Raw genomic sequence first — 13,216 nt, 5'->3', positions numbered from 1 at the left:
TATGGACTCAATGTTGCAGTTATTAAGTTTATTGTTATAATTATGTGATAAATTAAACATGAACTGCCAGGTGATAGTGTGACTCTCAAAATTAGTAGCTATGTGTTTTTAACGTTGTCTTACTGTTTGTTGTATGCTAAACAAAAATTTATATTTCTTACGGTGCTTCCTCTTCCCATTTCTTTTCTGGAAAGAAATGGGGAAAATCATTGCATTCATTATGTTTCCATTTCTTAAAGATGCACCATTTATGAGACGTTGCTCAAGGTGGACCTGTTACAGTGACTGTCCACCTTAAAGCGTTTTATTTATAAACTTTCAGTCTCTCATATGAAAAGAGGTCTCTTGCCATAAGAATACGTGATACAATCCAGTGTGGTATTTGCATTTCAACTAGGTCCATAAATGAGACATTTCTCTGTAATCTTGCTGCAGATTTGTTTCCATGTTTCCAGTAAATATTTTTAGTGCTTTAATCAGACTATCAGCTCTTTTTAATTATTCATCAAAAGAAAAGTACAATTATATCAACACCTGAAAAGGTAGTGTGTGTTTCATACATACAGCCTAATATGTAACACAAGTGTCCAAAATTGTAACTAGTTAACCAGTTTCACCAAATGTCATGACACGAACTTTCAGGTATCAACTAAAGTGTGTTCATAAAGTTGATATACTTAGTGTGACAAAAAAGGTTGTGCACCCAGAAGATATGGTTGAATATTACTGTAACTTCATACATTTACACGCAATTAGCAGGTATGTAAATGATTAGAGATGCACTTTTGTGTAATTGATAGAATGGCCACCACCGCCCGTTAGTGTTGTTTGTGTTTAGTGTTCTTACTTCGTAATCCATTCATATTTGTGCCTGCCATCTGAGAACAAGTAATGGACTCCTTGCACATTCTACGTCCTCCCACACCATTGGTCAGATATTGTAAGCAGCTGGACTATTGAACTAATATCTCATGCATTAGGCTGCTGCTAACGCAGCAGCACAAATGACTACATTTAGAGTGATGCCGTGGCCAGGAGGCAGAGATTGCTGATGTATGGCATTGCATCGTGTTCAGCAATGAACCATGGTACTGCCTTACCCCAGATTCTTCCTATGTTTTGGACAGGAACAGTGGTGGTACTCCTGGCATCATGATATGGGGCATCATTGGATATTACTTCTGATCACAGCTGGTAGTGACTGAAGGAACTCTGATGGCACAACAGTACGTCAAGGACATCCTGCATTCTGATGTGTTACCTCTAGTGCGACAGTATTGTGATGCCATTTTCCAATGGGACAGTGCACATCCACACATGGCATGTGTGTCTATGACCTGTCTGTGTTGTTGAGTTACTGCCATGGCCACCAATATCCACAGATGTGTGTCCATAAAATGTGTAGGACCAGCTCATCAGATGCCAGCTCTGCCCCACTGCCATTGTCAAAGATATCAAGGATCAGTTACAACAGTTGTGAGCCAGCTTGGCTCAGGAAAGGATACAACACTTTGACACCCTTTCCAACTGAATCAGTTTATAAATCCAGGCCACAGTGTGTACAGCGTCATACTGATTAGCGGGCTCATACTATCAAGTTTTTCATAGATTTTACTGTGTTTTATAATCACTGAAATGACATCACTCACCGTCTTAAACTGTAAAATTTCATTTATTCCCACTCCATTTCTAGTAGATTCAGATTTTTGTCAGGCTTTGATACTGTTATTATGTTACTTTTCAACACTAATCATACAACAGATTAAAACAAAGCAAGCAAACATTCAAAGGAATAAAACTTTAATTTCTTCAAGCAGCAGATAATGGTGCTTATGTTTGTCTCTGAACAGATTTTCTAGATGTACAAACTGCATTTGCAAGTTGAATCGTGAAATGTTGAAACTAGAAAACAACTTCAGCACTGGTAGTAACAAAAGAAAATAAGGTACATAATTTTCAGAGCAGTTAGTTTCTCCGACCTGGAAGTTTTGAAGATAGTCTTTTCTTTGGTAGTGAACAGCAAGATACAAGGAGTTGTAAGATTTAGGCAAGCAGTAACAGCAATAGAGGGAGAGGAAAGTCCTAATCCAAGCCACACCCATATGGATGCACGAAGTGCAGGAAAAATTATTTTGATTATCATGTTTGACCTGTTGAAGACTCAAACCACTATATTCAGAATCACATAAGTTGATACATTATATTTCTTTTGGAACTTCGTACACTCTGATTGAAAAACGTCTTTTACAGTACACTGCCCAGTACCAGCTATTACACAGGGTGTTACAAAAAGCTATGGCCAAACTTTCAGGAAACATTCCTCACACACAAAGAAAGAAAATATGTTATGTGGACATGTGCCCGGAAACGCTTACTTTCCATGTTAGAGCTCATTTTATTACTTCTCTTCAAATCACATTAATCATGGAATGGAAAAAACACAGCAACAGAACTTACCAGCGTGACTTCAAACACTTTGTTACAGGAAATGTTCAAAATATCCTCTGTTAGCGAGGATACATGCATCCACCCTCCTTCACATGGAATCCCTGATGTGCTGATGCAGCCCTGGAGAATGCCGTATTGTATCACAGCCATCCACAATAAGAGGGGGTGGGGGGGCACTAGCAATGAAACCTGTGCCCTATATATTTGCAATCAGCTTCACTGTGGGGATGGGAAGCTGTCGATTTAGTCATAGCCTGAAGAAGTTCAGTGGCTCAATACCACTTTACTGATCTGCATATCACAGATGTTACTTAAAAAGTTCACATAAATTCTAATGACATCTGTTCCATACACAGTAACTCTAGTAAAATTTGTAACAATGGAAGGGACCTTGATCTACCTCATTAGTAGTCAAAAGCACCTACCTTTAAGACATCAACATTGCAATTAAGAGGTTGCACCATAGTTACTTTCTCTGACATTCAAATTTAACATTATTATGAACATAACTGTACTGTGTTGAAGCAGTCCCATGTGGGACGTTCAAAGCTAATGTAGTTTTAATTAAGGTTTAAGATGTTTCTGAAGATCATGTGTTTTGATTTATTATTAATGATAAAGTGCAGAGCCAACATTTTGTCCACAACTTATGTTGGATGAATCTTCTGGGATAACTGAAACATTCACACAGTTACTAATTTGCATTGCAGCTGAATAGACTGAAGAAAATACTTAGCTCATTGAAACTACTTCTTGTACTTAAGAAAATCTTGTTACTATTTAATTATTCTTGTTTATTTTCACTACAATAGTGGAAAGCCAGACAGAAGAAGTGGAAATGCCACTGCATGAAGCAGCTCGGCGGGGCAATCTTAGTTTTCTGCAAGAATGTTTAAGACAAGGTGTATCTGGCACAGGATTGGATAGTGCTGGTAACACACCTTTATACTGGGCAAGCCATGGTGGCCATATTGACTGTGTAAAGGAACTTATATCATTACCAAATCAAATAATCGATGCTCAGGTACATAATCACCTTATAAAATCACAGTGGCATTAGGAGTAACATATAGTGAATTCTTATAAATGAAATTCTCTCTCTTTCTGTATTCCTTTGCAGAATAAAGTTGGTGACACTGCGCTGCACGTAGCTGCTGCCCGTGGACATACTGAAGTTGTGGAGATTCTGTTAGAAAAGGGGGCAAATGCTGATTTGTGCAACAAAGATGACCAGACACCACTGGATCTTGCTATGAATCCTGCTCTAAGGAACATCATTCAGTTGAATAAAACACATCGCACAAACAATCATTTAACTTGCTACAGTGCAGAGGACTATGCTGATGATTCAGATTGAAACTGCATGCTGCTCTTCTTTTGTTGCTGTGATATTGTAAACACCAAACAAGTAAGATATCAGAGGACTATCTGAGCCAGTAGTTAAACATTCCAATATTTATATAAAAATGGGGGAAGAACAATATTAAAAGATGTGTACAATAGTTTAAAATGCATTGTACTCCTGTATTAAAAATGGATAAAATAATTCAGTAACAATTTGTTGGTTGTAACCGAAAGAAAAAGTATATTTTATTTTGTAATATTTGTTACCAAAGTAATAGGTTTTGAAAATACATTGGATAAAATGTAAAGTTACCCAAGATACTGCAAGTTAATGACAAACTTTAGAATAGCTTTAATGACTGATGTGCAAGAGTAACTTATTTCTAGTGACTGGCTGTTCTGCCCCAGTCTTGAGATTGGCATCTACAGCTAACAGAAATGGAGACGCTCAACTACCAAGCAATCTAGGGTGTCTCTAAGGTCATGCTACCATGATCCTTTGTGAGTTCAGGGTGCCCATTTCTTCTGTTTACCTGTTCAGCTCGAGCCAAATTAAATCAGTGGAATGCCACATTGAAGATTTTTCACAAACATGTTACTCTTTTTTACAGTTTGTTAGAATTAAATGTCAGTTAATGGCTTATTGGTGTTAAAAGTCCTTCACATCTTCATTAAGATAAAAATTAAAGTCTGAAAATCGGGCAGTACAGAAGTGGGAGGAGTTTCATATCCAACTATGTTAGAATAAATAAATAAATCCAGCTTTGCATTTGTAAAAGATTCTTGGACTTTCATATTAATTTCCTAGAAGTATGTTCTGAAATATTCGATGTTATATATGTATAAGAGCGCTCACTCTCAAGAGTGACTTTGTTAGATTTTGTGACATCATTATAACAAATGTTCACCCCTGGTAGCTAATCGGTCAGCATGACGGAATGTCATACCTAATGGCCCGGGTTCGATTCCTGGCTGGGTCGGAGATTTTCTCTGCTCAGGGACTGGGTGTTGTGTTGTCCTTATCATCATTTCATCCCCATTGATGCACAAGTCGCTGAAGTGGCGTCAACTCGAAAGACTTGCACCAGGCGAATGGTCTACCTGACCGGAGGCCCTAGCCACATGGCATTTTCATTTATTATAGCAAATCATAAACAAGTGATGGGAAACTTTCCTGGCAGATCAAAACTGTGTGCCAGACCGAGACTCGAACTGGGGACCTTCGCCTTTCGCAGGCAAATGTTCTACCAACTGAGCTACCCAAGCACAACTCACGCCCCGTCCTCACAGCTTTACTTCAGCCAGTACTGGGTAGCTCAGATGGTTAGAGCACTTGCCCGCGAAAGGCAATGGTCCGGAGGATGAGTCTTGGTCCGGCACACAGTTTTAATCTGCCAGGAAAGTTTCATAACAGCGCACACTCCACTGCAGAGTGAAAATCTCATTCTGGAAACAAGTGATGTATATGTGATAAATCTTCAATGTGCCGTTGCCTTGAATTAGCTTCTCCTGAGCTAAACAAGTAAACAGCAACAATGGGCACCCTCCAGTCACAAAGGATCACAGTAGTGTGCACACAGGGACATCTGTCGGATTGCTTGGTAGTTGAGCACCCAATCTGTTAAATCTAGATGCTTGTAGTCATGAGAGCCAGTATCTATTATTTTCACATTCCAAGAAGACACCCAACAATGTGGCTTGTCTTAGCCCAGCATACAATGAAGTCTACACTGGCTATTTTGTTGCCATTCTGTGTTGTCTTCTCAGTGCTGGGTTTTGCTTCATGTGTTGTTATTGGCACATGTCACATTCACTTTTGTCTAGAAAAGCAGACATGCTAAACTCAGTGCTGTCTGCTTTCTGTCAGGCCAGGTCGGTAGTGAAGGAAAGAAATCAGTGTCAGTTGAGTAACTTCGATTTGTATGAACTGAGGTAGGCCCTATGAGGCATTGCGCCAATTGTCTTAGACGAGTGTGCAGTTGTAGATATTCTCACCTGTGCATAAACTTTGCGCTGTGTAACTTTTCCAGTATCCTGGGTACTATTAACATAATTTTTGTATGCCTATAAAAATGATCTACAGTTTTAAAATTCAATATGCAAAATTCTGAGTTGATTTCTTGTATTTTAGCCTTACAGAGGTTATCCACTTCACATCCAGGTGTAGCAATTGTTTTTAAATGGAGCAGTGTGTTCATTTATGATGTATTTAATATAAAATGCTGTGATCATTTACGTTGTGTGTTAATTCGTGCAAGCTGCTGTGTCAGTGCCAACTGAATAATTTAAAGTGTGCTTTATGGAAAACAGAAATATTTCTAATTTTAAAATTTGTATTGCAACATCCATGATTTATGCTGCAGTTCAGCTATACAGACTTGAGTTGTGTGGATTGAAACAGTTTTGTGTCTACTTAATAAGATACCTGCAGCTCATAATGGGAATAACATAATAGCAATAGAAGATGGTTTGTCAGACTGTTGGTAAATTTCAATTAATTGATCCACAAAGTTTCAAAAATGATTATTATGTTAACAAAATATGATGCTGTAAACACTTCTTCTTGTTGAGATCAAAGTAGAAGCCATGAACTTGTTAACTTGAATCGCTGTTGGTATCAGCGCAGGCCACTAACACATGAAACGGGTGCTTTAAGAGTGTGTGTGTGTGTGTGTGTGTGTGTGTGTGTGTGTGTGTGTGTGTGTGTGAGCTAAAGTCAATGCAATATCTTCAAGTTTGTGTTGTGTACTTACATAATAGATGCAAAAACACATTAATATCAGCTGCACTTTGTGCGATATAGCCTACATACTGTCCTAGTCTTTATGAGCATTGTTTCAAACAATTTCAATAACACCTCACTTTTATTGCCAATTCAGCCCAATTAGAATTCAAACAAGGATAAAATTTGCATCTTTGGTTAAAAAGTAAATTCAGACTTTGACAGCATCAAAATAGTTAACAAACATTTACAGAAAAATTCAAACTTTATACATATAAATGAACAGATATTTCTTCATTAATAGGAAATGTTTGGTGATGGGTAATTGTGTACCAATTCAATCAGAATCTAAGACTGATTGGACAGTTTCTCCAATCATTATATTAGTATGCTTTCCCAAGTATGTGCACTATTTACATCCCTTCCTAATAACTTGCTTCTTGCTTTTGCACAGTGTACATATTTTAATTATGAGCGCTCTTTCTTTTACACCTCTTGAAATCTCCATTGATGTAGTAACCCCTTATTTTCTTTTGTATTCATACAGCAATCATTTTACCTGTACGTTATTTGTCCTCGCAGTAATGTCGAAATGCAAGGTGTCTGTTACATGAAGGAATAGTCTTTTAGACCAGAGGACGACTTTCCATTCACATATGTACTATGATAAGGCTGCTGCCTATCAGTCTGATGTGCATGTATCAAATATGACAACTGGAAGTAATTTTAAGATTTTTTTTCTGGTGTGCGTTCTGCATTTGTACCATTGTGTTTTGTGTTTAGAAATTATGTGGAAGTTCAATAAATATCTTGTCTATCCTCCCATTTCCACACATTGTGCTTTACAAATACTGATAAATGCTGTTCTTTTCCAGTTTTGAACCTACAGTTGTTCCTCCTATTTATCTGTAGTGTCATCATTGAGATGATTTTCTGATTCAGAAGTTTTATTTAACACCAAATGACTCTTCAGTTAAGCATGTCATTATTATGGCCAACAAGCAACTGCTCCTCCAACAAATGAAGCCCAGAACTACCTTTTCAACGAGACTGTTTTTCTTGTGTATTGTCAAGCATCTCTGTGTATACAGCATACTTATTAATAAAACCATCTGGATTATTCACCATGCTCATATTGATGCAAAATTTATGCTTATGCATAATATATGTTAGCTGTGTCCAAAAAGCAAAGCTATAATGCCTGGGGGGGGGGGGGGGGGGAATTTACAAACATTTAAAATTCTCGAAGTTAGCCGCCCCCCCCCCCCCCCCCCCCTTGACTTTTGCGCACTGTATGCATCCTAGACAGGGACCTTGTTTAGAGTCTTTGTAAAGGTTGTTTGCTTCACTTTGATAGTCCCAAAATAAAGTCTTTTCAGGATAGTCTTGATTCTCAGGAACAGGAAAAAAATCTGCTGGAACCACATCAGAACTGTTAAGGCAATTCCTGGGTGTGGGGAGAGGTGTGGCTTGGAGCTTTCTTATGTTGCAACTGCCAGATATTGTGAATACCCTTCTGCAGTCAGACAACCCATTTTCTTCATCTCTTGAACACAGTATAGCATTTCTGCTATCATCCACTCACTAATTCAATGGCTGGTGTTGAAAAATCAAGAAGACAAAACACATTTTAATCACCATTTCTGATTGATGCCCATAAAGAGCAAGATTCTTTATGTTCCTCCTTAAGGGACTTCAACTGCTCACAAAATCACAGTATGCCAAATCAGAGTCGATATTGGCTAGCCAGATTGTTTAGCTGGCGTTGACAAGATTTTTGTTGATTTTCACACAGGAACTTGACTGCATACATTCAGTCAAGATTATTGATTCCATTGCACTGTCAGGAGGTTTACAGAAACAGATATGCTGATATTCCCAGAGCGCAGAAGGTGGTTAGGAGTGTTAGAAAACAAATAATTGCATCACTTCACAGACTCATTTTGTATACTGTTTAAATGATAGTCTCTTTCTCCAAAGAACAGTTAACTCGTCTAAAAAAAGAAAAGTCTCATCTTGAATGGCACACTTTGACATATTCTATCACTGAAATAATTTGGTACAGGTCATAAGGTAAAGCTGTTGTCAACCAGAAGGTTGGTTTGACACCACAGTACTTTACTAAGCATTGAACTTCCACTATAACTGAATTATCCAGTCAGTTATAGTGGGAGGGGGGGACCTGCTATTTAAAGTGGACTCCAAACCATGGTGCAGTTCTGCATGTTTCACATTAACTAACATTGACAGAGGGGTGACAAGCAATGGATAACAATGACTGAATCAAACCCAAGACCTTTGGATTTATTGTCTGGCAATGTACCACTGAGAGGTCATAACCATGTGTAAGTAATCATTTGGTTTTGGATGTCCTGATTGTGAAATTTGAGAAAAATTTAATGAGCACAAGATGATATATATCTGTCTCTGTTCATACTTATTACTGTTTTTCTATTTTAAAACAGTGGATCTTACTGCCAGTGGTTTTTCAATTGTAATTAAATTTCCAATAAAGCAAGTATATCTTCCACTTACATGTTTACTGTACAGTCATTTGCTTCACCAGAAACTGGATTATATCACAGTCTAAAGAAATCCACTGGTGTAAACAAACCATATGATTCCTTATGCCAAATCTCAGCTCATTTGTTTACTTCTGGCAGTATGGGTTTTTGTTCATTGTTTATTTTGCTCCCATCTTTACTGGTATAAATTCTGCAAAAGTTCTGCATCCATCACTGTGTTAAATTTTTATATTCTCAAGAGTCCAGCCATTGTACTTCGAACTTGGTATTATTCTTTAATACAGGCAGTAACTGTTCGTCAGCAAACTTTTTGTTCTTCTCAAAGTTAAAGAAAACTGTAGGCAGGCAAATGCTACCTGAGACTTTGTCAGATGTTCGTACAAATGTGTTCTCATTTGCAAAACTAGACTGAATAATATAAATTTGGACATGCATGGGTACAGTGTGTTGGCTGATGCCAGAGAGGAGGGCAAGGGCTCAGGGAGTGCAGGAAACAAGCCCAGCCCCCACATAAACTGACAAGGGTGAGGAGCCATGTGGAATACACCCCGGCCTGTCTCCTGCAACACTGGCAACTTAATCTGTGGTTCATACTTCCACAAAAGCAGAAGTCGTGCAGGGACGTAAACCAATGGAAAAATGCTGCTATCAGAGCATAAAAAATGTGAATATGCTCCTGTTTGTTTAAAAGATCCTAACTGAAAATTGAGGTACCAGCTGTGCTGTCTGTCTACCTTCCTTAGCATCTTTAAAATTTTTCCCAAAATGTAGCATGTACACATATTTGCACTTTTTTTTAAACATGCAACTCACCTCAAACTCCAACAACGTCCCCAAGCCGTAACTCACTCACACCCACTAATCCATCACGCACTCACTCATTCAGCCCAACTCATTATCTCTTTGTGTCTTGCTGTTGTCACAGCCACAATCCCCTTTGTTCTGTCCTACAACTACAGTCTCCTCTTACTGCTAATATCTCATTCCTTGCCTCCTTCCTACAGCTGTTCTCTCTTCCATGTTGTCATTGTCATTATCACTGGCTCTCAGCCACGTCCACTTCCTCATTGTCCCCTTCACTCTTTTCCTAGCACTGTTCTGTCACTGCAACGATGTCCCACTACCATTGTCTCTTTGCAGTTTTTCTGTATCACAACTGTCTACTATCTTCCAGTATTTATTACTTTTCTGTTTCTTTGCCACTGTCGCTGTCTTCTTCTCGCTCAACATAAAAGGAGCAAATATGTTCACATTCCAAATTTTTTAGAACGCCGAGTAAGGTAGAATGAGGCAGCTGGTACCCAATTTTTCAGTTAGTCTTTTAAATTAATGGACAAATTCGCATTTTTTGTGTTCAGATAGGAACATTTTTCCACTAGTTCCTTTCTTTCCCCTCCTGTGGCAGGGCATGTAACTCAAAAGAAATGTATTGGTCAGTAAAATTTAGATAGTTTAGTTATGTACGACTGAAACCATGCAAATCTAATTTTACACCTCAGGCAAGATTTTATGTGCAAAACAATGTTGCATGTGCATCAGTACTACAACATAGGGTTTCCAGATGATAATGGAGACACTTAACAGCATATTTTCCCATGCTATGTCAATTTATAAACTACGCTTTTGTATCACATATACAAGTAGGGTACCTTTGAACATCTGCATCTCAGAAATGGATAAAGATATGAAGAAAATTTTCAAGGTTGTTACAGATTTTGATCTTAAGAAAACATCATAAAAATTACAGCCATCTGCTGTGCACAACCATCTTGGAATCAGCAGTTGGGTTTCAGTTTAAAAAAGTTTTTGGGGTGTTTCTCAGTAAAGGACAAATGTTTCTAAAAATGGAGATGGCTACTTCACATAACTTAAGAGTTAGGTAACATTGGCTGAAGCCAAAGCTTTCTGACATCTACCGATTCAGGCCTATGGAGCTGATAAACCAGCTTAAAGTTAACACACTACTTAAGCATCAGCTGGCCCAGGCCTGTGGCTTGTGTTAATGGTCCAATTATAACTTTGTACCTGTACGGCACATACTTCATAAAATAGAGCGCTCATACTCTGTTAAGTTCTTTATGAATAGATCATTTTATATGAAATGAACTGAAATAGCTAAAATAGTAGTTTCCTTTTTAGGTTTTATTAATGGCAAGATATGTAAGAGTATTTCTATAAATGATTACTTAATCAGTATTTTCTAAAGTATAATTTTTGTATATTTGAAGCTGACAAAGAATGATTTATAGTTTTAATATATTAAATAGCTCTTTTTGGTAGCAATACAATTGTAAAATTAAATAAACAACAACAAAAGGTGCCTACAAATAAAAGGGTCTAGGTGATGATCTTAAGATTTTATTTCTGAATTATTGTTTATTTTTCCCTAGTTCTGCTTCACTTAATTTGTAGCAAAGATCATCAGTACCATCTTTTTAATTTCAATAACTAGTGACACTTTTCTATTAAATTCAAATGCACTTACCTGTGAATGCTTTCGTGTTCCTACACCACAATAAATTGACTGCCACTGTTATATTACCTAAAAATTGGTGAGTAGATATATGTGCCAGCCCCATGAAATGAGCAAAAACAACAAGGAGAACAATTGTATGTTGTAACTTTGAGATGTCACACAAACAAAATTAAGAAATACTGGGGGGAAGGGGGGAGAATGATTAAAGACCAGAGCGGTATGACCCAATTTCTACCTTCTCTCCCCCCCCTCCCCCAAATGAATTTTACAAAATAGAGTTCTCATTACAGAGGGGGAAGTGTACAATTAGCCCTTTTTTTTTGTTCCATGGTGGTAAAGTGTGTTTACAGGTGTTACATATTTCCACACATTAATTATGACTGTGTCAGAAGTGTGTGTTTGAACAGATGAAGGCAATTAAAGGAGATGTTGAGTCACAGGCAGGCACAACAAAAATACTACTATAGAATTTAGTTTTCAGCCAAAAGGCCTTCTTCTAAAGTAGGGAACACCCCCCCCCCCCCCCTCTACTCGCACACTTTTTCTGTTGTCCCTGTCTGCAACTCAACATCTACTCTATTTGGTGAGTAGGAATAATGAAAGTATTGTATCTTACATTTTCCATTGTTTGAAAGTAGTTAAAAACTGGATAATGTTTTGTTTCTGTGGTGTTATTCCTATGATTATCTTATTATTCTATATTGCAGACCACTGAAAGTATCCTGATAATTTGTGTATGTACCACACTTGAGTCAACTCTATTTTGTTCTGGAATTACTGTTATTGTCATAAGAAGGAAGTTTGCTTTAGATGTGATTGTTAATAGTAAGTGTTGTAAACAAACTAAAACAGCATCAACCTTTATTATAAAGTATTTTAACATAAAATATAAATACAAAACATACAATTTTTCATGGCATTGTTGATTCTATTTTCCACTTTTCATTTCTTTGTTACCCTTATAAACAGTAACATACCTGCAAGAAATAATTTTTGAGTTAGTAATTAGAAGCACTTTGTCATAATTTCACTCTAATTTATTGCCTGTGTTTACATAACAGTTCTATTCTATTTTGGAAGTACTGTTAATGAAAAGTTGCACCAAAGGTATGGCATTTGCTTTTTTTCCCCAGTAATATGCTGTATTGCCATCAAATACTATCCAAGCCTTACCTTGTTTGCAGAATTTCTTTTTGTGGTCCATATAATTTATCTAACATGCATTCCTATTCCACACAGAGTACACTACTGGCCATTAAAATTGCTACACCAAGAAGAAATGCAGATGATAAACCGGTATTCATTGGACAAATATATTATACTAGAACTGACATGTGATTACATTTTCACGCAATTTGGGTGCATAGATCCTGAGAAATCAGTACCCAGAACAATCACCTCTGGCCGTAATATGCCTGGGCATTGAGTCAAACAGAGCTTGGATGGCATGTACAGGTACAGCTGCCCATGCAGCTTCAACATGATACCACAGTTCATCAAGAGTAGTGATTGGCGTATAGTGACGAGCCAGTTGCTCGGCCACCATTGACCAGATGTTTTCAATTGGTGAGAGATCTGGAGAATGTGCTGGCCAGGGCAGCAGTCAAACATTTTCAGCAATCCAGAAAGGCCCGTACAGCACCTGCAACATGCGGTCGTGCATTATCCTGCTGAAATGTAGGGTTTCGGGATCGAATGAAG

The 13,216-nt window shown here is 37.7% G+C and overlaps 2 protein-coding genes across 4 annotated transcripts in view; one reads left to right on the top strand and one right to left on the bottom strand.

Annotated features, from left to right (window-relative positions):
• The window catches only part of LOC124795223 (osteoclast-stimulating factor 1-like), a 65,506-nt gene extending 60,661 nt beyond the window's left edge, over positions 1 to 4,845 (top strand). The window contains exons 4-5 of the mRNA XM_047259142.1: positions 3,261 to 3,472; positions 3,569 to 4,845. Coding sequence (XP_047115098.1) covers positions 3,261 to 3,472; positions 3,569 to 3,805 — 449 coding nt within the window. The 3' untranslated portion in view covers positions 3,806 to 4,845. The remainder of the gene's footprint in view (positions 1 to 3,260; positions 3,473 to 3,568) is intronic.
• Positions 4,846 to 12,359: 7,514 nt separating this feature from the next.
• Positions 12,360 to 13,216, bottom strand: part of LOC124794996 (vesicle transport protein USE1) — a 126,909-nt gene continuing 126,052 nt past the window's right edge. For all 3 annotated transcript variants that reach the window (XM_047258751.1, XM_047258749.1, XM_047258750.1), the window contains exon 8: positions 12,360 to 12,492. In XM_047258751.1, the coding sequence (XP_047114707.1) occupies positions 12,458 to 12,492 (35 nt within the window). In that variant the 3' untranslated portion in view covers positions 12,360 to 12,457. The remainder of the gene's footprint in view (positions 12,493 to 13,216) is intronic.

The sequence above is a fragment of the Schistocerca piceifrons genome, chromosome 4 (assembly GCF_021461385.2).
Source record: "Schistocerca piceifrons isolate TAMUIC-IGC-003096 chromosome 4, iqSchPice1.1, whole genome shotgun sequence".
Taxonomy (NCBI): Eukaryota; Metazoa; Arthropoda; class Insecta; order Orthoptera; family Acrididae; genus Schistocerca; species Schistocerca piceifrons.
Note: the sequence above shows the minus strand (reverse complement) of the source record. Positions and strands in the feature narration are given on the sequence as shown.